The sequence below is a fragment of the Saccostrea cucullata genome, unplaced genomic scaffold (assembly GCF_032062105.1).
Source record: "Saccostrea cucullata isolate Sc308-1 unplaced genomic scaffold, CSIRO_AGI_Scuc_v1 ctg460, whole genome shotgun sequence".
Classification (NCBI taxonomy): domain Eukaryota; kingdom Metazoa; phylum Mollusca; class Bivalvia; order Ostreida; family Ostreidae; genus Saccostrea; species Saccostrea cuccullata.
Window position 1 is genome coordinate 380,726 of NW_026931468.1, and position 26,501 is coordinate 407,226.

At 30.7% G+C, this 26,501-nt stretch overlaps 3 protein-coding genes across 5 annotated transcripts; all 3 read left to right on the forward strand.

Moving 5' to 3' along the window:
* Positions 1-462: 462 nt before the first annotated feature.
* Positions 463-3,981, forward strand: LOC134232686 (uncharacterized). The gene is made up of 8 exons (XM_062714673.1): positions 463-482; positions 696-813; positions 1,572-1,627; positions 1,733-1,946; positions 2,451-2,570; positions 3,060-3,123; positions 3,299-3,396; positions 3,505-3,981. The coding sequence occupies exons 2-8, from the start codon at positions 798-800 to the stop codon at positions 3,555-3,557; spliced, it is 621 nt and encodes a 206-aa protein (XP_062570657.1). The 5' UTR covers positions 463-482; positions 696-797; the 3' UTR covers positions 3,558-3,981.
* Positions 3,982-10,257: 6,276 nt separating this feature from the next.
* On the forward strand, positions 10,258-12,990 carry LOC134232695 (uncharacterized). The gene is made up of 6 exons (XM_062714680.1): positions 10,258-10,742; positions 10,855-11,056; positions 11,260-11,367; positions 11,514-11,637; positions 12,652-12,749; positions 12,845-12,990. Exons 2-6 carry the CDS (start codon positions 10,924-10,926, stop codon positions 12,928-12,930), a joined length of 549 nt encoding a protein of 182 aa, XP_062570664.1. The 5' UTR covers positions 10,258-10,742; positions 10,855-10,923; the 3' UTR covers positions 12,931-12,990.
* Positions 12,991-15,832: 2,842 nt separating this feature from the next.
* LOC134232687 (uncharacterized) lies at positions 15,833-24,802 on the forward strand. 3 transcript variants are annotated; one of them, XM_062714675.1, is made up of 9 exons: positions 15,833-15,909; positions 16,401-16,787; positions 17,566-17,746; positions 17,937-18,138; positions 19,047-19,154; positions 21,037-21,244; positions 23,469-23,557; positions 23,651-23,693; positions 23,939-24,802. In XM_062714675.1, the coding sequence occupies exons 3-7, from the start codon at positions 17,591-17,593 to the stop codon at positions 23,542-23,544; spliced, it is 750 nt and encodes a 249-aa protein (XP_062570659.1). In that variant the 5' UTR covers positions 15,833-15,909; positions 16,401-16,787; positions 17,566-17,590; the 3' UTR covers positions 23,545-23,557; positions 23,651-23,693; positions 23,939-24,802. The 3 variants fall into 3 exon arrangements, with proteins under 3 accessions (XP_062570659.1, XP_062570658.1, XP_062570660.1); XM_062714674.1 differs by having other exon boundaries at positions 16,401-16,603; XM_062714676.1 differs by having other exon boundaries at positions 16,401-16,584.
* Positions 24,803-26,501: the final 1,699 nt, after the last annotated feature.

Here is a 26,501-nt window from a genome sequence, read left to right on the forward strand (position 1 = left end):
CCATCATAATTGCTACTGTATATATTTTTTTATGATCAAAAGTATACTTCCAATCTTCAACAATCTTAGTAACATACTCTGACATCCAGGTTTATATCTGAAATATCAGCGGTTGATATCTAATTTAGTATGCCAAGACCTGTGTTAGATATGTTTCAGCTCATTATAAAATAAAACAAATTTAGAAGCTCCTCTTGGTTAACAATTTGCGGTCATTGGTTATTTTTTATTATGTTGTTTCTCGTTTCTTGTTTTTGTTTTTCGTTTAGAGTTTAATAAATGTACATGTATTCCATACTTCTTCATTCATTATAGTTACCATGGCCGCTGTGACCTAAATTATATCACTTGTTTCCATTTTTAGATCATATTGGTTTTTTTTAATGCTAAATATAGGTTACGTTTCTCTGAATACTGTAGACTCCATGACGTGTTTATATTTTTAGATATTCCGGTTTCATTTTCGGTGGCACCCATGACAGGTAGGTCTCAAGGGACGTACTTATTCGAATATAATGTTTGAAGTAGATGTTACTGAACATACATCTTAAACGTTTTAGAAAAGTTGCAAGAGAAAACGTTTATTAAATACAGTGTAAGAAACGAAAATAGAAATCATTTACAATCTTTCTAAAAAAGGAAAAAAATCCATTTTGTTAAACAATTTTTATTTTATGATTACTACTTTTCCTTAGAACAAGGTTTCTGTCATGAGAGAGAAAAAAATCAAAGATTTCATCTTCCATAAACAATTAAAAAGGATGAACAATTCAATTCCGAAATCTATATGAGTGAGGATGCAATTAGGAAAAGGTAATTGCTGATTAATTACCTTTGCTAGCCAAGAGTTTCGGATAGACTACTCTACTTATTAACTTTGACCTTTGGCGCTGTCAAATTTTAACAAAAGGGCTTGATTTAAAAATGCTGACAATAAAGACTTTAGATATAAATCTTGACAATGTTTAATGTTTCCCTTGCACTCAGCATCTGTTATCCATAAAAAATAATTAAAGGAACAAGTTTTTGATAGATAAAGGTATTTTAAATGAATCTCATTTTTAGGCTTTTGGACTGAATCTACTTCTCTTTTTTTGTTTCGAGGACAGGAAATACATAAATGCACTAAAGGATGATAATAATGATGTTGTTTCTGTACCATTCACCTTTAATTAATTAAATCAGAAGTAGAGCATTTCCCCTTCTTTACATGTTAATGTCATAAATAATTGTTCAATGTTTCCCATTACAAAAATAAATGAATAAATAAATCAATCAAAAATTTAAAAAATGTTGATTGTTCGAACTTTGTCAATCTATTTCAATAAGATCGTGGTTAAAAAATATTTAATCATAGGTCAAGGGTTTTTGAGGAAAATATTTTATCAGAAATTCTACAGGCTAGCAAAGATGCTAATTTATATGTTGTGGCAACTGTGTAACATTTTTTCTGGTTAATAGTTATAATATTCAGCATGTACAACATGCATGTTTCCTGTTTTGTGTGAAACTCAATTTCATAGACCTTTGCAATGCCTTCCACTCATATTTTTTCTTTTTTTTTTTTTTAGGTTTTTGTATCAAATTTTACATATTTTCTTCCATTGGATGCCTTTTATTATCAAAGGTAATGCATGAAAGTAATATCCATAAAATATGATTGTATATTGTATTTATAGTAATAATAATAATAATAAGGTATTTTCTGTTGAAAATATTCATCTTCTTTCAGATTTGTGCTGGACTTAACAAAACAGACTGCTCAGTAGTAGAAATGGTCAAAAAAGTAGAAACATGTCCAAGTAATAAATCGAAGTGGCTTCTGGAATCTGAGAGAAAGCAATGTTCAACTTCAAACGATGAATGTGAAAAGGTTTACCACTGCATGACAAATGCTTATAAAAATGAAACTTTCGACTTTTGTGCCACTAACGTTATTCTTCATGGTAAAAAAACAATTTTATTCCATGAATCTTTTTTCAATCCTTTTAATCGAAAAATGTCGAGAGAAACACAGCTAGATTGTATGGTTATTCTTAAACCTAAAATAAATTAGCTGGCGTTCATTATTATTATTATTATCATTATTGCATGCTTGTCTTTCACTTCATTTATATGACTGGTGTGTAAATTATACAGAGGTGTCCCGTAGGCATATTTCATGAAAAGTTTTACATGTAGCTCTATATGAAATTATGCTTACATGCACGCCTCATTTGAGTACTTTTTGAAAAATGTATATATTTGTATGTGTAAAATGTAGCCGAAAATTTTACTCCTTAACTACATTTGTATATAAATATAAAAAATATGATTCCTTATTATACATTTTCCCTCCAAAAATTAGAATGCAATCATGCCTGCTTTATGGTAAATAATGTCTTATTTTCAACACAATTGATTTATTTATTTTTGTTTTGTGTATAAATTCTATGTACTTTCATTTTCAGGACACTATTGTGGCGAATTTAATGAAGGTGGTGGGATTGTCCAAGAGAACTACAACAACTCTTGCCAAAATTTTAACCATCCATGTCCATTTCTCCACAACTCCTCCGAAGAATACAAATGTAATAAAGGAATTTTGAAATAATCACCAAAAACTCACAGAAATACGTTTTGTTAAAAAGATTGTTTTATCAAATATATTACTATTCATACATCAGTAGATATTAGTTATTATGCGTCTTTTGAAAACAAAAACTATATCATATTAGTTGTGTTGAAATGGTTTATCTCTCAATGCTTTTAATACTGAATTGTTCTCCTTATGAACAATCTATTTAACGAGGTCTTTTTAAGAAACAAGTTAATCAATCAAGAAAATCAGCAATCTCGTTTGAAATAATATTTTCTAAGTTGTATGTCGGACCTTGTCAGCAAATAATTAAATCATATCGTCAATTAATGACAGATTTTTTAGTACTGTTTATATTGATACTCTGAGATACAATGATATTTTTTTTTATGTTCGAAACAATACGTTGATTATAATTTTGCTATTTTGAACAAGAGAAATTTCATAATTAGTATACATGTATATCATTTTTTATTACCAGATCCAAATTGCTCGGAAACTGATAAGGGTACAGCAAAGACGCCTAATACGGATATTGAAAGCAGGTGTTTTATTTAATTTTCCTTCCCAAATGTACTATGAACTTAATTTTCTTAACATTGATGCTGTAATAAAGTATGGCTTATCTAGTTTAAAAAAAAAATAATGAATAGTCGATGTTCATATACATGTTTGCATTGATGACGCATTTACTATTTAAATATCTTGATTAATTTGAAGGGTTACTCCTTATCTGGCATTTGTATTAATTTTGGTGATTGCCTTGCCAGTTGGAGGTGCATGTCAATTTTATAAAAAAAGAAAAGAAGAAAACAAAGGTAATATAGATGTTAATAGAATTAATCTTGATAAATGAAGGTCTCATGATAAGTTTTTATGTATCTGACAATTAAATGAAGATAAATTTCTTTATCCTTGCTTTGTAGGCTTAAAAACATATGAGGAAGTGCAACAGTCGGATTTAGACAACAAAATATAATCTTTGTATAAAGATTTTCAGTTTTTTATGACTTGCAAGTGTTTATTGAAAAGCTTAAAACATTATATTTATACGCAGATTATATCGCATATATCATTCCCAAATCTTTCACAAAGTTCGGAACAGAAGTAGGGCGTTACTTTCTTAATATTTTGCAATGATATTACATTATCATCAGCTTTTTATCCTTGAGTGAAATTAATCTTATTTTGTCTACAGAGTCGTAAGTCTTAAACATCTCCGTTGGTATATAATTAGTACTTTAAGTTACTTTTTTATTAATATGCATCGCTTCATTTTAATGTGTAAACATGACACAAAATCAATCATTGATTTGCCATATGTATGTACGTTTCACACCTTTATAGGTATATATGGTTCACCAAAATGCAGTCTTTGTTATTTCTTTTTATATGTAACATATTTCAACAGATGCATGCCATGATTATATATAGTAATGTAGTTGGCGATATGAGTGTCTTCCGAAAGACACGCAACTTTCACCCCAAAATGCTAAGTGCCTGACGAAGGAAGGGTTGCACCTTTTTTCATGGACTCATGTCATTTGCGACCGAGATTAGAACTCATGGCCTTCTGGTAACTACCGACGAGCTACCGTAAAGGTCGCAAGGATAAGAAACTTTTCGTAAAGAATAGTTTCAGTAACATTAAGGTCAGATGACACGTTCCTCAAAAATATATAATTTTTCCTTAGAATTTCTCATTTAAGAAAAGGTACTCAAACAAGATTCCTCACAAAAAATAGGGAACCTTACTAGGCATTTGGACAAGATACAACAGGGTTACAATGTATATATCTTATATAACGCTTATGGTTAATCCTCTGAATGACCTATGTCAGAAAATTTTGCCTACTTATATTTAAAACATTTTAAAATAATGTAAAAAGCAGAGGAGAATAAAAAAAATATGAATAATTTATAATATTATACCAATTGGTATGAAACAGATATTTGAAGAACATGTCGTCTGACCTTAAATATAAAAAGGAGGAAAAAAGTTAACTGTTCAATATACAGTGGACCGTCAGATATCCGGACGCCAGATATCCGGATGCCTCAGTATCCGGACGATTTTTCATCGGAACGATATTTTCAAATGTTATTTTGTCTTGTTTAACTGGTGATTCAGATATCTGGATACTTCACATATCCGGACAATTTGACTGGGAACCAAAACGTCCGGATAAATGAGGGTCCATTGTAAATGTAACCAGGATTTTAGCAATAGGTTTTATACTATGTATAGGTTTTTTTTTTTGAAAACTCTACCAATAAATGAAGAACCTTGTTTGTTAATAAAATGGAACCTATGTGTGGATGTTTTTTTTTTAAATAATTGAAACCATTCGTTTGTTTATGGCAAATGTGACAAATAATAATTAAAAAATAACTAGATCAAAAACATTAAATCAAATGGACAAAGAGACAGTTTCAACTGATTTTTAAACAAATTTTAAAGTTTACAATTCCTTATAAAGGCAATTCGAAGGATCAACATAAATTTGAAAATCATTTGTTGATTTACAAACTGAAGAAGATACAGAACTTGAAATTATTAATGTAATCAAGGCTCCTGTCCTGTTTTTGTTTACATATAGAAAATATGATATTTATATATGAAAAAGAACAAGATTCAGTAAATCACTAGAAACTGTCTAAGGATATTTAGAATTAAGTTTCTTATTGATAATCTGCTCTGAACGAACATACATTTGGTATATTTAACTTATGTAAACAAAAACTTGACAAGGACTTTGTTTATCTAACAAAGGATTAGCGCTCTTAATCTGTCTCGTATCTCTGTGCAACTTAAATTCAAACTTTATAATCATGAAAAATAAGTATTTGCAAACATAAAATAATGGAAAAAATAATTTCAAAATTTTCAGCTGAAACTGTCCTTTTAAAATTGGAAATAGTTCAGTGTAACATTGAACATTTCCACCGAAAGAAAACTACAGTCAATCGAGATACTAAGCTGTATGCAACATTTATCATATTACACTTAATGGTTTATACAAATACATATTGCAGTGAAGCTTACACGCATACATTCTTTGCATTCAAAATATTGTTAAAATCTTCCACAATCAGATTTTTGACTGTTGCTTAGCTTGAAGGAGTGGTTTCATTATTCAACGGGTAAAAGTGTTTTCAACATATGTTTTCCAACGAACTAAATTGAACCAATTTACATGGAAGTACGTATAATAATTTACTTGGTTCCCTGGCTTATCCAAAGGAATCACTTGTATTTCTCAACGTCTTTGAACCTGAACCCTCTCTAGATATAAAGCTCTGCGTATTTTTTCTTTTAAGATTTCTGATACTAGTATCATTAAGGTAATATCTTTTTGTAATAAAACTTACACCAGTCACCTTTATTGCGAGGACATATCCCCAAAATAACACTACACCAACCATATTTCATAGCTTCATATCCTTAAAAAGTTTAATTTTTAATTTCAACTTCGATGTTTAAAGGGAGCTTCATTGATAAATGGTTCTATGTTACATGTAAATGAGTCGAACATTCTATGTATTTTGTCAATAAATATTTTCCAGATGCATACTTGTTATGCATCCCCCCTCCCAATAAGTCTATCCAAGAAGTGTTTTTTTTTTCTGTAGAAGAAAATCCCAAAGATAAAAAATCAATTATTATTTTTTATCTTCAAAATAGTAAATTATACCTGATGAAATTAAATTTGTTTGAATGTATGCTTCAAAGTTTTGCTTCGGGAATATCTCTTATGAAGCAAGGATTCAGATTTTTAACATACAGAAAAGTCAGCTCAAAAATACTTTTGTTTACATCCTGCGCTTAAGAGCCAGCCTGGAATATGCACGGAAAATACAAATGATTCTGTGTTTAAGCGAGGGAATGAAGGACCAGTTTCAAAATAAGGATATACCTGAGAGTACACCGCTGTATTTGGCAAAAAAAGTAAAACTATTTATAATCATTTTTTTTTTCAAACAATTAGTGGGTCAACTTTGTTGATTTAATGTTTCTAGTTTTACACCGACCGAAAGCATGTGTCTATCTGACCCCAAACTACAGTAAAGATTCACATTTCGTGACAATCAGCATGACAAATTATTATCATGTAATCATTTTTTTTATTATTATTTACTGATTATACACGACTTGCACAATTTCAATGGTAAAATTTCGTTAACACTATTCAAACCTTTTACGGCTACATGTACCTACAAGAGAGAAAATTACTTGTATTCAGTTTTGTCTTTATGTTTGCATACAGGTTGTGATTCGAATACGAAATTTTTAAACTATGTGGAGAAGCAATCCCTTGTCTATCGAAAGCTGCATATTTTGTCATATGCTCTGCATGACTGTCTTTATTTTTCCGAGGAGCTAATATCAGTCATGTTTTTTTCTTCATGCCAACACCTTCTGCGACACATAACTATAGTTTATACGGAAACATTTCAAGAACAGCTCTCCACGTCCCACAGTATGATTCGAACTCAATAGGTAAATGATAAACTCCTTATTTCACGACTCTGAAGAAGAGGACGCTCTAACCATTGCACCACAAGGGTGAACATATTGTTTTGTAGTGAATGACAAGTTAATTCTCAAGAAGGATATGGGGATACTAAACAGTATTCAGTCTCAAAGCAGTTCTAGGTTATGTTTCTTCGGGGTTATGCGACATAATACAGGTACGCATTTGGAAAATTCTTTTAACCGATCTCCGAAATATGATGACATCTCTACTTGAGTGAAACCTTGCCGAATTTGGTATAATATAACAATCAATGAATAAACATTTCACATCTATTTTCTAGATGAAACATAATTTCAAAATAAATGTATATATTACTGTTTTAAATTAAAATTAAATGAATGTCTTTATTTTTTTGAGGAGCTAATTTCCACAATGTTTTTTTTTTATTATTATTATTATTTTAACTAGATACTACAATGCATGGTCCTTTACATTTATGTACTTACCAGTTATCTAAAGAGTCTGCAAATTATCATGATTTGCTAAAGACGGAAATTGCCATAGAGTAAAACTTGAATAGAATATACGAAAAACAAACTTTAAGCGAAGATTTCGAAATCCCAGTTAACATCAATTTAACAAAAAAGTAGTATGACTAGCATTAAAAATTGATCGTTCTCATACGATTTTTTTACGTGTACATGTAAGCAGCGAAATGTTTTGCACAACAACTACTATTAGGCGGTTGTGTATTTTTTTCTCCAATGATCAGTGATCATGATGAAAAAGCTTAAGTCATTTCGTTTTTATACAACCTAGCTGAAGGTTATCCCAGTTATTTGACCTTCAAATTCATACGGTTTTCTATAATAATAGTGACGATGATTTCCCAGGTTTGTTAAAGAAAAAGCATTCTCTGTTTGGTTATATATACCTTTCATGTTTCGTGTCCTCTTTTGCAAATAAAAAGAAATATGATATTTAGTCACAATACATAAACCACACGAAGCTACCTGCTTATTATCTTCCTTGTCTCACCTGTGTGTACAAAAAATATTTAGAACAAATTAGTAGTACGTCGTTAGAGCAGAGGTGCATATTTGAGACGATATTTATTTATTCTTTTCTTTCACTAAACTTAAAAAAAAACATTGAAAAGAAGATGTTGAATGATACGGAAAAAAATGTTTAAATAAGCTTTTTTTTTATAAGATCCTTATTTTTTCAAGGAATTAATTTGATAGCCCTTCCGATTTTTACGGTATCAATTGGCTGAAACTATGAAGGATTTTAAATTCCATGATTAAAACGCCCTACGTAAAGTCGTTCCTGCTGGGTCAGTTTGAGGATCCTGAAGATACCAATTGAATGTACATGCAGAAATGGACAGGTGAAATTGGCTTTTTTTGATAAAGAGGTCAAAAAGTAGCTATTTTTATGAATAATTTCTACAGGTGCAATTTATGACAGCCTCTTCATGACAAGTATGAGTTTTATTTACAAAAATAAAGAACAAATATATGTTAAACTGAAAAGTAATATAAAATATTTATTTATCCATAATATAATTCAAGCTGTGTGTTTCTGCTTAGAGAAATGGTAAACAATCATAATTATAAAATCTTAGATATTTTCCTTTTTTTCTTGAAGCATATTATTTATATTAATAGCAATATTTGATGCCTATTCAGTTCATTATGTCCCTTTATATCGACCCTCTCTCTCTCTCTCGCTCAGTTTTTATTCCGTGCATATTCTTGATAAATATATAGAGATTTTTTTATATCCATAGATGTTTATGTATCTTTCTTGCAAGAAAAAAATATATATACATGTATATTTTCGTGTACAGTAAAATTCCACTTTTATATTACATGTACCTGTATATGAATCATTTTAAATAATCCTTTTTTTCAAGGTTGAATGAACTTATTTGGAAAATACCACGGATTTTAAAATATATAGAATTTTTGTAGTTGTGAACCCTTTTCATATGCATCCAGGTAGCATTCTACATTGTATTATATATATATTCACCGAAGGTAGGTGAACTTATATATATATATATACTTTGTCTTGATAAAAAAACATGCAATGATTTATCTTTAATTAAAAGTTTATAACAATAATTACATTTTGCATCCCACAAATAAAACTTAGTTTATAAATAGTCTTACATGTACGTATAAATTTAAGTGGATTAAAGAATCTAAACTCTTAATATTTTTGGTTTCCGAAAGTTCCGAAAATTACTATTTAAAAAATTTATTAATGATAAAATTATTTACTTTTATTCCTTGAACTTTATACCATATCGAGTTAGAGAGGATTCAGTAATGTTGTAGTGCGTGTTTGCTCGTGGGTGTGTGATCATTATCAGATGTGCAAATCAAAAGAAACGTAATTGCATCGGGATAATGTCGATTGCTTTCTTGATTTATTTATGTTCTTGAAGGTATGAAAATTTCTGCTTTTGGTGACTTACAGAATTTATGCGCAATACATAGCAGAGACAGTGCAATAGACAAAAAAAAAAATAACGTTTTCGATGAAAAAAAATATAATAAATCTACCTCATTCTCCTTTAAAAGTTGTGTATTTATTAAAATCATTGAAGATAGTGAATTCACTATGAACAGTGCAGTAAATACCCCTTTCCTATTCAAGTAAAGCTCAAATGTATATACTCACAATCCTTACTTTACAAGATAAGTTTTTAACTCAATAAATTTATCACATTAATGTCATTGATAAAATCCAAAATATTATTTTCTTTTGGTTTTTAGTAGAAAATTAATAATATAATTCAGGCAAAAACGTAATAAATGGTGATTAATTATTTTAAGCTAATTTAGACATTTTTCACTCATACATGCTTAATCTCGTCATATACAGGATTGGACTGCTTAAAATTAAAGTTTTCCTCGGCACTGAGGAATTGATTGATTGATTGTATATTGTTTAACGTCTCTCTTGAGAATATTTCACTCATGTAGAGACGTCACCGTATGCCGGTAAAGGGCTTCAAATTTTGACCTATACTCGGCACTCAGTGAGGGTTCTTTATCGTGCCAGCGCCAACCGTGACAGGGGAGCTACGTTTAAGGTCCTATCCGAAAGACCCATGACTTTCTCTTCTAGTGCCGAGTGCTTAGCGAAGGAACCGTCACTACCTTTGTTTACGTCTTAGGTATGACTTAACTTGATTATTTCTCCAAGCATGGTGGTGTGCCTAGAACATTTGATATTGAGTCGCAGAGATAGAAGTTAATCCATAGGTCGCGGGTTCGAATCCTCTGCAGAACGTATGACTATCTTTTGATTGAGTCCTATGAACCGAATTGCTGCGTGTCCCTCACTGCTCAATTGGCTTTCGTGACGAATATATTTATACCTTTGCAGTCCTGTACCAGTAAGTGCTGACTTCTCCATGTTAAAATAAAATAATCTCACCATAGACTTTTAACAGCTAAAAAACAAAGAAAAGTTTATGTGGTTAACAATTTCTTTATCATCATTATTTGTTTTTTTGCAGGGTTTGCAAATGCGTATAACGTGACCCCTTTAAAGATGAAGTCAGGCTACAGGTTTCTTTTTTTATTATTATTGTACTGTCACATGTGCAAGACAAACATCTAAAATTGGTTGAATCAAAATCGTTGAGAATACAAAAAACATCTACACAGGTAAGTATCTGAGTAATATTTGCATTCTTATAATTTTCACTCAATTGAATGAAAAATATTTTATTGCATATTCAAATATCATCCGGCAACTATAACATTATGCTACTTTTAGGAAAATGTTTGCAAGAATACAGTGAAAACGGTCAATCCTGTAAATATATGTCCACCGAATGAAGAGTCAATGCAAGAAAGGGCAAGATATTTAAATTGTAAAGATATTCGTGATTCGTGTTCAACTGAAGAATTGGTGTTTCACTGCGTGCCTTCTGCTGACAAAATTGTGGAAGTTTGTGCTCCGAGATATTATGTTGATGGTATTTTTAACCCTCATTTTCCTTTTTGCAATATTTTGATTCATAATGTCAACTCATGCAATTGAAATTATATTCTTGATCTCCAAAGTATTTCATGCCCAGTAAATGTTGATACATGTCACAATCCTGATATAAAGTAAGAAAACAATGACTGTAAAATTATTTAATGTGAGCCTTGCAAATCAATAAATGTTTGTTTGTAGAAAAATACTGCGTCCAGTTTGACGAACAAATAGGGCGCGTTGTTGTAGACTATAGAGTTCCTTGTCAAGAATGTCCATTCCAGCATTACTCAAACGACTCTGCAAAATGTAAGTATCTTTTTTACAGTGACTCTGCTTAACAACAAAACAAAATCGGCTTCAACAGTAAAGGTTCAGTTTAAATATACAGTGATAATTAGATAAAAATTGATTTACAATTTAAAGAACATGCATAACAACTTCCTTTTTTGTAGATACTTCCTGTAACAAGCGAATACAGGCATTGTCTAATGTTCAAAGTATGATTTCTACTGATGTACCCTCTTCAAAATCCACGGGTCTAGTACAGTCAACACCTGAGTCAAACATAGGCCTTGGGTAAAGCTACATATTTCTGTAATGTAAAGCAATATATAATTTGAAATTGGTCTGGAGCATGACATTTCGTGCTTCAGAAAGGAAAGCAAAAATTGAACGACTTTGTCAAAAAAAAAAATTGCAACCAGTTCATTAAATGACCATGGATACACTGCTTATACATGTATTTTTTTTCTGTAAAACTATATCACCTACCAAACAAAAAAGTTTAGAAATACACAAAAATATCTGTATATCTGTAAAGGAAGTTTTGTTTCATTTTAGCTGAAGGCTCATCAGATTAAATCTGCTGTTTTCTTTGTGGTCAGCGTTATTGTGGTTCAAAACATTTGAAAATACTCCACCTTTTCACCCAAACAGAAACACACATGTACTTTTAACAAACAATCGTGTTGAAAATGACTGTCGCCGATAGACAAAAAACCTACTTGATGCATATATCGTTTCTAGAATAAGAATCGTGTAACAGAATAGTGGAACCAAGTTCAACTGTAGCTTTGGATTTTCTCTGAAAATGTTTATGACCGTGATATTGAGAGTGAATACTCTATATTATCCAGTGTTAAATATAATGCTATTATCAGACTTGTTTCCTATTGGTAATTGCATGCTCTAAAAGAAACGCCTTAACATTGAATTCATTGATTTTTCTTTTTATTAACCTGTGGTTCCATTATTCTTTGTAAAACTCATCTCGTCGCAAACAACCTTTCCTGGTTACAAGAATTAAACAAATTAATATTTAACTCACCAACATTTATAATAGCTCATATCTTATCCCGTGTTTTCTAATCTCTTCAGGTTGCCTTTTCACAACTTAAATGTAATATGATGCTGCATAACTCGAGTTTCTATATCTGTCTAGCATGTATCGGATACTTGCAATTTGTATTTTCTGATTATATAGATTTTTAAAAAAGAATTATATTTAATGACCTATATTTCTTTACTGCACATGCATGTACTTCATTTTTGAACAAACGGTTATTATTTAGATAATTATTTATTTTATAGTTCATCGGGATTCGGCGTACTTATGGTTTGTGTTACACTTTTCATCGTGCTTGGTGTTATTTGTATTTCGGTTGCTGTTGGATTAAACGTTGGTAAAGGTGTGTTCTGGGATTTAGAGAACTTAACACCAAAACATTACATTCAAATTAATCACTGATCATATTCCGTTGAATGCTCCTTTTTTCCCTTTGAGGATTTGGTGAAACTGTCGAAATGTCCATGAGAAATGGATATCTGGATCCTCACAAAGGAACCATGAGTTACCACGCTTTGAAGTAATTTTACAAGTGGTCAATAGTTCAATGGTTTAAAAAAATCTTTTCCTTGTGTCTTGTGAAGAAAAGAAATGGAAAATGAAATGGCAAATCATTTTATGAAGATATTTTGAAGTGTTTTGTTCATGTATGTAAATTACCTGATATTATATCCAGGGTCCATCATTTCAAATTAACTATGGTACAATGATAATTAATAATAAATACAGATGCATGTAATATTCGCAGCCATTTTGCGACCAAACTCGACTCCGACATAAATTGTAAAATACACCACACACATGTTTAATATTGATTTCAAATACTAATAGCATGATTTTTTTGGCAAAATGATTGATTAATTAAATCATAATAATAATAAATTGAAAGCAAATTTGACCTAGTGTAAATTAAAAACTGAAATATTTCCTAAATATATATATCCTGTAAAAAAAAAAAAACTCTCTACAATTCTTAAACGTACTATATAAAATATTTAATTATAGAATCTGAATAAAATGACATAAATAACACGCATTTAGAATATAAGATCAGACAAGACGTTCCTCAAAATCTTTTTTGTATATTTTCGTAATGAATAGAAATGTTCCAAATTTTGATAACATTCCTATTTCTAAACCAGTTTCTAAACGTTTTTTAAAAAATCAAAACACTTCAGCATTTGAAATTGGAAAATTATTTTTCTTCCTTAAAGGGTTATAAAAGAAAAAATTACCTCCAGTATCTTGCAGAAATGCCTGGTAAGGTACCTCAATTTTTGTGAATAAACATGTTTAAGTAGCAATACTTCAATTACAAACTCTTAGAAAGATGTATCTATTATTAAGGAACGTCTCGTCTGTCCTTAATCATAATTTGAACAAAGAAATTGTTTATAAAAAATAAATATTAACAAACGGTGTTTATTAAAGGGCAGAGGAAATTCTTAAAGATCACATAAGAGACATACAATTTTTGTACAATGTACAATGTTAGAGACATTTTTTAGTTTAGAACTTTTTCAGAATGAGCTGAATGATAATCAAAATCTCTTTAATAATTATCTTGAAGTGTGAAAAGTTTTCAAGTATCCAATTAGATTCAATTAACAGTTTACCGTTTAAAATTAAAAAAAATACAATTCCGAAGTCAAACAGTTAAATTGATGAACGAATGTATATATTTACCCTACTGACGACGACGAGCTTACTGTGGAACTTATATTTTAACTGCATCAATAACAAACATTCATTCTCATAAACTGACATTAAGTACAGTGCTGAGAAAAGCGGAACTGTGGCGTGGCGGAACCGGACCTTGAACGGCCTATGCAAGGAGAACCAAATCTACTGGTTAAGAAATTATATTCTTAATTAAATATCTTTGTTTCTTCATTTTTCATTGTTTTAATTTTGAAGATTCTTCATCTTTATGCCACCTTGACTTCTGAATCAAGCTTAAGCTTCATTGTTTTCCTTCATACTTTTTATTAAAAGGCTTCTTTTTTTCAAGTTTTAGGACCCATCATATGCATGTATAGATTGACTTGCTTATTTTTCTTTGGTAACTTTAAGGTAAGTTTTTATAAATATCAGCATTTACTATTTTTTCGTGTTTTTGCTAAATTGAATGAGATTTGTTTTTAGATTGTGTTGTATTTTAGATACATAATAGTTGGCAAAAACAATACGGTATACAGGGCTAAAGAGAACGGAAAGTAGCTCTTCCCATGATATGCTCGTTCTGTGTTGCTAATACAGAACAGTAAACCTCAAAGAAAAACACGACAATCGTGTCACAATAGGAATACAGGAACATGCCATGTCTTTTGTGAAGATAAAGGCTCCATATTTACGACTAAAGCATAGCATGTATACTTTATGAACATATATATGTACTTCCTACTTGGTGAAAAAAGATCTCTCTTTAGCAGATTCAAGGTACAGGAAACGAAACCAAGCTTATATGGTAAACTGACGACTTTAACTTCCCTATCGTCAACTTCCCTTAGTTATGCAGCGATAAAACCTTTATCACCTACATACGGATTGAATATATCTCAGTTAATTCGACACTCAAGAGCAGGCTCTACGCATGACCAATTTCTAAAACGAGGTAAATTATTCACAAGCAAGTTTATGAACGTTCTGTGTAGTACATGGAGGTGCTGGAAGATGCAGTGCTTCTTTACAGTGATGTATTGTAATGCACTGTGTTGTACAAAGGCAAGTACAGTCTATCAGAGATTTTCAGAGAATTATTAGAATATCAGGGAATTTCAAGTTTACAATTTGTGGAAAATTCAGAAAGGAGACCTCGCCAATTACCAGGCATGGGTAGTTGAGTAGTTTAACCTGTACACTGAATTGCCATATTCTTTAATTTCTCACGCATTGATACCATTAAGTCCTATCAAGAAAAAAAAACAATTAAAAAAATACGAGCCTATTGCTAATAAAGCAAAAATGTTGCTAAAACAGTTTCAATGACACAAGGACGTTAGTTTGACGAAAAGATATGTTATTTCCGCTAACAAAATCACTGTATTGGAGATATGATTGCAATATGTTGACATGCTTGTTAAGATCCGTGCCTCTCCTTTTGAATACTTTGCTGCTTTGATAAAAAGAAGACAATTAAACATTAGTGAATGTATGCTAATTATTTATATTTATTGTTAATTTTTTGGTAATTTCAAATTAAGATAAACTTTTATGCAATTGAAAAAAAAGATATACCTATTATTACGTAGTTACATAGTATTCGGTTTTGTTTTCGGTGTCATTACGATATACAATAACAATTTGTCATGAAATAATTTCATGAATCAACTCTTTTTATAAAGCTTTTGTGTTATTCATTGACAACCTTTCGGTTATAGTTCCGTTACATGTAATGGGGTTTTCCATTTATCTATAACTTTTTCCAAGGATTGTAAGGTACTTTCGTTTCGTGCTGATTGCACACAGTATTTAATTTGTGTCAGAACAAGATACCAGTAACCGTGAGTACTCATGATTTTTTTTTGTTGTGTATTAAACAACAATTATTTGAAAAGACAAGTTGATGTGATCATAGATATGAAGTGTTTTAAATACTTTGAATATTTTCGTTTTAATACGCTGACAATACATACTTCCTTTTAATTAGTTTTTTTCAATTTTGCCATTTTATTAGTTAATGGATATTCATAGATTACCTCAAATAATCAATGAAATAAAGTACATAAATAGACAGGGGAAATACATGTGTCTTCTACATCAGAGTATTATTTGATGATTATTCTTTCATGACACCTGGTCCCACCTCTAATAATAGATAGACAATAATCCCTTTTACTCTCTCCTTTATTGCTCTTTATTACCATAAGTCATACAGTCAGTTAAGCGACGATATCGAATTTAATAAACACTCAAATTAAAAAAATAAAGTCATGACAAGGGAAAAGAATCAAAGATAAGTTATATGTAGCAATATGTGTCTTTATTATAATAGAAAAACGATCAGATGGAGGAATGGTTATGTACTGGAGAATAATAGTCTAGAGAACAATGGTATGCATATGAATCAAACTCTGTGACCAGAAGAGCTCGTGTCCGAAACAAAGAACTAGGTGTTGAGAGAGTGTATGACAACAGTGGAGATAAAATTGCAGTGATTCCTGGGACTTTTATGCATGGTATAAAATAAGGTTAAAAGTGAGTAAGGTTACATATGTTAACTTTAATTATAGGGGAATCATAAGATTGCTTTTATTTTTTTTCGAGGAGGATCAGAAGCTTGGACATGTGATACAAAGCATAAAAATAGAAGAAAAAACTTCCCGATATTTCTTTCGTGGAAACAAAAATAAAAATCGGAAATGATGATATGAAACTAGAAGTGAGTGGATACAGGATGTTACAGTCATTTCTGAAAATCGTTGAATACACTATCCTATATTTTCGATAGCGTTAAAAAAATCCCGATTTTTCTTTCGTGGAGATAAATAATAAAAATAGATTTTCTGATTTTTTTCCCCAGAAATTAATTCGAATTTGCTTTTTGAAAGTGGTGTATCAAAAACACTTCAAAACAAAGTGGAAAAGAGTAATTTTGAGGAAGGTTTAAAAAATATCCCTTTTTATAGAATTGCTTTTTTGTATCTACTTTATTTTTTTTTTTTCAACTTCTTTCCCAAATATCTTTCCTACCCTATTTGTTTCTGAGAATATTTAACTTTTTCCCACTCTAATGGTTTAATACTGTTCGATTTTGTAATCTCTGCCGTCTGATTATTGGAATGAAAGTTAGAATTATCGGACGACAAATTAAATTTTAATCAGTAAGAAGAAAGGCATGACTTCACTGCAATGGTTAGCTAATGGATACGAGGCCGCGTGTCAGAGGAAAGTCAAGTGGCAAAACCGACAGTACAATGTAATACCGTTCAAAAAGGCATGTTGAATGCACGTGACCTTAATTATAAGCCAGTGGATGCGTTAAAAATTGGTTGTTTCCGTGAGTTATAATATAGTGAAAATATGAACGACTGATTTTGAAACTATTTTTTCATCGGGACTGGCCGCTGACTAAGGATGACCGTAACAGCAGATGCGACTGTGCACAGTAGTAGAATTTTCATTAATTTATATTTTGATTTTTTTATCGATAATTACAGGATAATTGATATCGGCTGACCTCTGATGATGGCGCACCCTGGGGTTCCAAAAGACGCCAGAAACATCACGTTATTGACGTTGATGTCAGGTTACAGCCTTATCTTCATTATTAGTCTGTTAACCAATCAGATAGTGTCCGTGAAATCGAAAAGTCCGAGAATTCAAAAAAGATTTACGCCAGTAAGTGCTGAATAACAGTACAAGGGACTAATATAGTTTAAACACATAAAGAAAAAACATTTAAGGACTTGATTAGCATGATAAGCACAAAAACAGTGTTCATTTAACGATTAATTGACAAGAAAAAAGACAAATCGTATCACCATATAAAGTATATTCTATTGTTGCAAATTTTCTTCTTTCATTATAGGACGATGTTTGTACGGAAACATTTAAAACTATTAATCCTGTCAATGAGTGTCCAACAGATGAGGAATCTATTAAAAGAAGGTCTAGTGAATTTAATTGCAAAGATGTTCGTGATTCTTGTACCAGTGAAGATTTGGTTTATCACTGCGTACATTCAGGCAGAAAAATCTTGGAAGTTTGCTCCCCAAGACATTATGTTACAGGTATTTGTCCTAATCTTCACTATCTGTTCTTTGAATTTTTAATGGTGAATTGAGTTGTATGCGTACTGCATTTTAAAGACTTGGCTTAGTGCTTTACTTTCTCAGTTTAAAATTTATTTTAAGATAACGAAAAAATACAAAATCTAACTTTGTACCGGTCGTCTTTTAAGTGACTGCAGCTCTATTATTTATTTTTGCAATCAACAGAATTTCAAAATTTTTGTACTACAGCATTAAAGAGAATAATGTTCACTGTTCAGTTTCTTTGTGTGTCAAGTTGTATAGCATTTTTTTAAATATGAAAGGAGTAGCGTTTTAAAAGATTTTTTTCTGAACTTGCTTTTGACTGAAATTTGCAAAACTAGTTATCATAAATGTATACCGTCGTGAAATATATCTTTTTTAAAACCTTATTTAATTGAAATCAGACCAAAACTCTAGCTGGAGTAAAATATTGAAATAATGACACAGAATTTTTCATTATTTTGTAATTTTGAACCATTCTTTTCATCAAAATCAAACATACTAAATTCTTTATCTTAGCATATTCAATCAATTTAGATTGCTTTAAAACATTGAGCTTAAACTGTAAACACTTATATAATCATATCATATAAACTTTTAAAGAGGCTAATCGGAGCCTCCAAACTCTTATTATAAATAACATGCACGAAAACTAAGTAGTTAACAATCACTGTACTGTACTGTAAAATTAAACTACTTTTGTGTTAGGTAATTCTCTTCTGTCAGGTGAGAAATTTGCCTTTAAATATATATAGTTTCTATAGAAATATTGAAAAACCTGAAGAATATTATTTAGGTTTTTAAAAAAAAATTCATTGTCTTAGAGTATACTAAGAAGAATGCAAAGAGCTACATATCCATTTGTATAATTTGTTTGTATACAGGTAAATACTGTGTCCAGTTTGACAACGGAGTTGGGCGAGTAATAGAAGATTTTAGTGTTCCTTGTCCAGAGTGTCCGTTCCAACATTACTCAAACGAATCCATTACCTGTAAACAATTTAACAATTTCCACGTCAATTTATATAGCGACCCTCATATTAGAGAAACACCGACATCTTACGAACGAACGTAACCAAAAACGGGGACCAGTCATTGTAGTCTATTGTATTCACGGTTGGATTATTGAATTCTTCAATGTTATTGGGATTTCGATAGATAAAATCCCCACAAGATACCTCAAAGCCACATCTTGTCGTAGTCTCTACCGTGACGCTACAATACAATTCAATGGACATTCAAACGAGCAAAGGGGTTCTAGAAGGGAAATAAAAGGAACATTTTAAAATATGTCATTCTGTGGCATGAAATAAAAAAATAATAGTATGCACGGATCTAGTAGGGATCGAAAAGGGGAAGGGATACTTTGTCGGGACAAAATGGAGTTATGGTCCAAAATTAAATTGCAAAAACCCGGAAACTTTAAAGAAATTCTTGCTCAAAATACTATATGCTGCGAAAAATAAAATTAATATGGCTTCAATACACAGGTATTATAGCCATATCATTAATCCAGGGGGATTCCCGTTCGTAATTTGTAGGTTGATAAAGCTTCTTCTTACAAACATGTATATTAAAATCTTCATATTATTCTCATGGGTGCTAGTCGACTGGACCTCACCCCCCCCCCCCCCCCCAATTTAACATCCCAGACCCATAGCTATTTTTTAATTTAACTGTAAAAGCTCAAAGGCTTATCGAGATATTAATCTAAACAAAAGTGTAACAGACGGACAGAATTATTAAACGAACGGGCAGACCGAAATTAATATTTCCAACTTTCGGAGGGGGGGGGGTTCAGCGCAAAAATGGAAGTTTAGTGAATTGTGTTTTTGACATAATTTAAGTTTAATGAGAGCAAGTTCCATATTAGCATGCTATCATGGGACCTATGCCCCCCTCCCCCAGCCCCTGGAGTATATATAAATCCGAGATGAATATCTTGGGACCCAGTATGTATATTTGGGTGGGGGTTGGGAAGTTGTTTGGTCTACAAGCATATGTGCACACACTTTTGAAGGATGCCATATGACAACTAAATGACAGCTACGTTTTTATATTATTCAAGCTTTTAAAAGTCCGCTATAGTGACTCTAAACTTTTGGTAGTGCCCCCCCCAACTAAAATTGCTTGCTTCTGACATATATAAAATAAAAGCAGCCTAAGATAATTTAGTTAAGATCACCATTTAGTACATCATCTAAGAAAATACTGTCTACCATGAATGCTCGTTTATTTCTTTGAAATGATATTTCAATAAATTTAAAAAAAAAGAATCTCTCTCTCTCTCTCTCTCTCTCTCTCAATACAACACACTTTATAAAGCGCACTACCTATTTACCTGATTGCACGGATTTTTTTTCAAGTTGTAAAAAGTAACCTTTCCCCATAGGAACAAGGCGCACACTACGAGTAGTTTGTATACGTTTAATCACTGACGCATGACAAACGTGTTTCCTAATCCGTCTAAAGTATTATGGTGTATTTTCTTCCATTTGTTTAATTGCTTTTTTAAAACATTGTAAGTGATTACAAAAAAAATTGACACGAACAATTTTCAAATACAAAGTGGTTAAAACACTATCCGTTCTATTTTACACATATACTTATTTTTTTCCGATTTTAAACTTTATATGGGTACAATCACTGGTCTCGAGAAAACTATCGAGATACGGAAAGTTAGGGAGAGTAACTTTCGTTCGTAAGATGTCGGTGTTTCTCTATCATGAGATAAATACACGTTATAATAATTCTTCTTCTTATTATTATTTTTAGAAAAAAAGACATATATGCATAAACAAAATAAGAATGAAATGCAACGTCGTTCTATTAACATGAAAGAAATTTTTATTAATTTTAATTATTTTATGGCAGATGCAACATGTCTGAAAAAAATACAGTCGTTGACTGTTGTTCAAAGCACCGTGATGTCAACCGATGTATCCACAACAAGCTTTATAGCTTCAACGTCAACACCGGATACAACGAATTTGATCGGCAATAAGAATTGCACGTCCTCTAAAAGACGTAGTAAAAGAAACGCTGATTGCAACCAGTGTTGCCATAATGTACCTTTTAGCACGTAAGAATATATCGAATATATGAATTCAAATAAGTTGATTGTAAATGGAGATAATAAGGAGAGGTTTGTTAATTTTTTTTTTAGTTCAAATTTCAACAGTGAAAGTTAAACATAAATCGAATGTTTTGTTAATACTAACTTTACTTTTCTGCGAAACTCCCACTTTAAATGGCACCTATGTTACAACGCAGAATGTAATAAATCTGGATTATTACATTTTGCGTCGATATCAACGCAAAATGTAATAAGACAATTTTTAGATTATTACATTGTGCGTTATACATTTTGCGTTGTCTTCAGAAATCAATATGTAATTAAACAAATTACACTATTTTTTTTTATCTTGTTTACCAAAAAAGATCATGAAATTCATTCAAATATATACATGTAACCAACGTGGGGAAAACGTTGTAAAAATATATAGAACTAAAACAATGAGACCAACGTTAGGGCTTTTTTCGGACATAAATATACATTAAAAGTATCGTTTTTCTAACTCTGATTTTATTATTTTGAATACACTGTACTTAATTATACATAATTAATTTAACTTTGATTGGCATACTTTTGTGAGTCTTATTAAAGAAGAAGGTATGGTTTCCATACAAATTTTGCCCTGTGATTTTCTAAAAAATGAAACTGGTGTTAAAGTTAAAAACTCATGCTTTTTAAATAATTGAAATTCAAAGCAGAAAAATCATACAAGTCATTTTTCTCACATGTGTTTTTAAATGCTAATTCTGACGTCATAAACATACGCATTTTCCCGTATTTTCTTAAAAAGTTGCAGAAGACACCAATTTTTAATGGAATTTTCTTTCAGATAACATTGTCCACAGGCATCGCCCACAAAGATCTTGAGATATGTGATTTGTTATTGAATTTTGCACAAAATATCAAAAAATTAACGTGGGCGACGGCTGTGGACACTGTTTTTTAAAGGAAAATCACCCTTGAAATGTGCCATTTTGAGGCTTTTTCTGTTGAAAATAGAGAAATGCTTCACATTTATGACGTCATATTTGCAGAATGGCAAACCTTTATGCCATATTCTTTCCTCATTTATCAGAGTCATTTATTTAACTAATATTTAAGCCAGTTTCAAAACTTTTTGATGTCGTTACATTTTTAGGGCGCAATAAAGCTAAAACCATACCTTCTTCTTTCTAACCATTAAAACATATTTGATTAACAAAGATTGACCATAGGTTCATTAAAAGGTCTTGATATGCATTTTCGGCACTTATACATTGGTTAACAAATTTATAAAAGTGTATGTGTGTGTCAAACGAGGAGGGGATGCGATAGGGCGAGATGTTTACTTCGTATATGTATAATTGTATTACTGTGGACATGCAGAAACAATCCGTTTTATTATAAGATAGAAAGAAAGAAAGGGAGATAATTTAGATTTCGCTTGTATGTAATGCTGGAGATTTGCATGGAACAGTATGGTATCATCATTGTCAATAAACCCCTTCCCGCTATACATTTACACCCGCTCGTTCGAATGACTTTTTTTTTTAGATTCATTGCATCTGTCTATTAAAAAAACAAAAACACACTGGTCTACACCCCCAACAACCCTGCCCACAGATGCATATTTCTTGTTTGCAACACCTATAATATGAATATCTTTATTAAACTGATGTTAAATACATGTAGCTAATTAAATTAATATATTATAAAAATTATTTATGACCGATTAGCTAGGGAGTGTCCACACAGTGACTCGAACCTACTACCCTCAGATTTAAAATCCAACGCTCTACTGACTGAGCTAAAGGGTTAACCCGCTAGCTTAAGCTCACTATTTACAACACATATGTAGCCACATTTAAGACATTAAAAAGGTATTTTAAAAACCTTAGTCTAGAAAAAACTCAGAAAAGTGAAGTGGTCCATGGACATGCTGTTTTGCATAACATTGACGAACAAAGTAGATTCACAATAAAGTATTTTCAATTAGCTGATTTCTTTACCTTTGTGTTCACCGTTAAAATAAATTTTCATATTTTTTGGTTTTACTAGACATAAGGGTTCTTCAAAGTTTTGTGCTTCAAAATGGGTGTTATTCAAATTGTTGTGCTTTTTTTCCTCTCGCCAAGGCGTATTAAATACCAAATATTCCTAAATAAAAATTATTTCGAACCACAATGCATGGAAGACCTTATATTTCCAGTCAAAATATTGTATGAAATATAACTTTTTCTTTATTTCACAGTTCCTCGGGTCATATCTTTGGCATTTCCGTTCCTGTCGTTTTTGTTGTTTTTGGTATTTGTTCAGCCCTGCTTTAATTACGTTAAAAAGGTATGTATTACTCCAAATCATAATGACGGGGGACAAGGAATTTAATACATTGTTATAAGATTTAATGAATAAGACTGAATACTGCTCTTTTAGGACATTCTGAACCTGAAAAAGAAGAAAATGAAGAAAAACTAAAGTAAGAGTTCACACACCGTGAGCAAGTTGTCTAAATCTACATACTACTCTATTGCTTAAGAAAATCTATTATACCCTTTTTATTAAGCAGTTTTTAAAAAAAATCTTAAATAAATTTCATTTTCATTTGAGTTTTCAATATGAAAACGCATAAACATTCAATCTCTTGAAGAATATGCATGACAAATTAACAAAAGCCTTCAGAGTGTAACATTTGTAACGATAAAGTTTTTTACACTATTTTAGTGGCTTGCCAGATGTGTAATGGTTATTTCACACTTTCAACAGACTGAATGAGTTTGTCGAAAAATCTCAGAAGACAGCCAATGGTCTTTTTTTAGTTCGGAGAAAACTATTACTATGTTCGATTTATTTGAAATGATTTCTGGCTCTCAACAGGACACATAAATGAAATAAAATGAAGTGCAATGTTTCTGATGTACTGTGAGAATCGTAAGGGATGGTACAAGTACAAGTACCTATATTATAAACAGTGTGGAGACGTATTTTTTTTAAGTTATATTCATATGGTATTTCAATTTGTTTTATTCTTATTTATAGATTATACTTTTATCGTTCAAGGTACCATGTACTAAAAAGCCCATTTTATTTATTTTATTATCATCATTTTAATAATCTTATTACAATCATTATATGTCTCATTTGATTTTGGTTATACAATTATTTTCAATTGAATGTTTAATACTAACGCGTATCAAGCATCACTACGATTATAATAAAAATATATAATAGAGTAAATAATACCAATCAACAACACAAGTAATCTTACATTTTTGCACGTGAATTAATAAGGCGCTAATCACTTCAATATCACATTAGAATCTTATATATTTTAACATGAATTGTTTTTATATGTTTTCACTTGTGTGTTTTATATGTTATACATTTGTGTGTTATGTTATGTGTATGTGATACACTTGTTTTATATGTTATCACTTATGTTTTTATATGTTATACACGTGTGTGTTTTTTATCGTACGTGTGTCTTCGCAAAACTTTAATGTGATAATTGTTCTCTTATGTGTATATATGTACATTTTATTATAAATATATTTCTATATTTCTAGTCGGTAAAAGATCTTTATAGCTCATGTTCTTTGTTTTGTTACTTACTTACTTACATCATATTCAAATTTGTCAATCCCCCCAAAATACACAATTATGATGAATGATCTTTAGAAAACACAGATTCGAGGTGCTCTCAACATAAACAGAGTCATCGACGTTTTTGCAAATGTCAAACTTTTTAAACTGTTTGCGCCCTTGGGTGACAACCTTACCCACACCTGAATTTTACTTTATTATCAAAATATTTCGAAAGTGATATTGATTTGAAATTTTGACTTTAGTCTGTTCTCAGTTTATTGTCTTGGGGCCTGTATTTTAATGAGTTGTCATATTTCCTTCAGATTTATCTGTATAAAAATATTTCATTATCTCAAATAAGCATAAGTGATATGACTAGATGGACTGTATATTGTGTAACGTAATTATTGGTTATTTAAAATTATAATCTTTAGCTCTACTCGTATTTAAAAAAAAACATGTCACATGTTAATGTAAATTGTCAATTATCAATATTGTCTATCAATACAAACTTTTGTTAATACATTCGGGGAGTTGGAATTAGGACGCAATTCTCCTTGATGCTGCCTGACCAGACGAGAAATAAGTCAGCAGCTCGTAAGGTGGTTTTATCTTCATTTATAATGTACCCAATAATCCACCTTAGTGGCTTTGAAAAAAGCACACGCGTCAAACGCGAGGGTGTGATAATTATTTTAAAAGATGTTATTTAATTTTTCTACTGAAATGTTGTTTGTTTGTTTTTTTTTTTTTTTTGTATTTACTGTAAAATTTAATAAATATTTATTTGCTGCTGATGGTGTTGAAATATTGAAAACTAAGTTTTACAGAATAAATAAAACATCTATTTGTTTACAATAAGTATCGTAGATGCGGAAGGGGAGAGTTTTATCGACATATCTGAATATTATAAGGGATCTCCCATCCTCAGCAAGAAAGATTAATATTTAATTTGAAATGCATGAAAATGAAGCTTGAAAATCATTTTTTTTTTCCATGAAACAATTTTCATTTTATCCATCTTTATAAGATTGAAGGTTTTTAGAGGTCTTCGAAAAGGTCTTATGAAAGTTCACATTTGTACCCAATAAAAGGGAAAAAAAATGCAGTTTTCAAGAAATAAGATTTGCTAGAATCCAGCCATAGATACCAGTGCTTATAAGCATGATATGAAATAACAAGTGATTGGTTGTGTCATGGTGGGAAAGCAAAAGCCTTTTACAGTATGTATTGTAGAGTAAATACAGGAAAGAGAAGACAAAAAAAAAAAAACATAAAGGTATAAAAATCATGATTATTTCTCTAAATGCTTGGATATCGTTTTTTTTTAACCTAAAATATAATTTTTGATCAATTTTCAATTTAAAAGTGTACTGATATTCCAATTGCTTTTTCTGCAAAAATATTGGAGATTTGACAATATTCCTTATATATCATGATTAACTTTAATTTTTAACTTTGAAGAAATACTGTTGATTAATTTAGGTAACTTTGTGGATTTAGAGATAATTCTATGAATATTTTTGATTACTTAACTGCAAACTTTATAATCCTGAGGATCGGACTACTTTTAATAGATAATTTTTAAAACTGCCACAATTAATTAACAATACTTCAATAACCTCATGCTCTTTACGAAAAGTTGGAATCAAATTAAAGGAGATAACTTATTTCAAAAGGTTACAAAGGGCAAGAAATATTT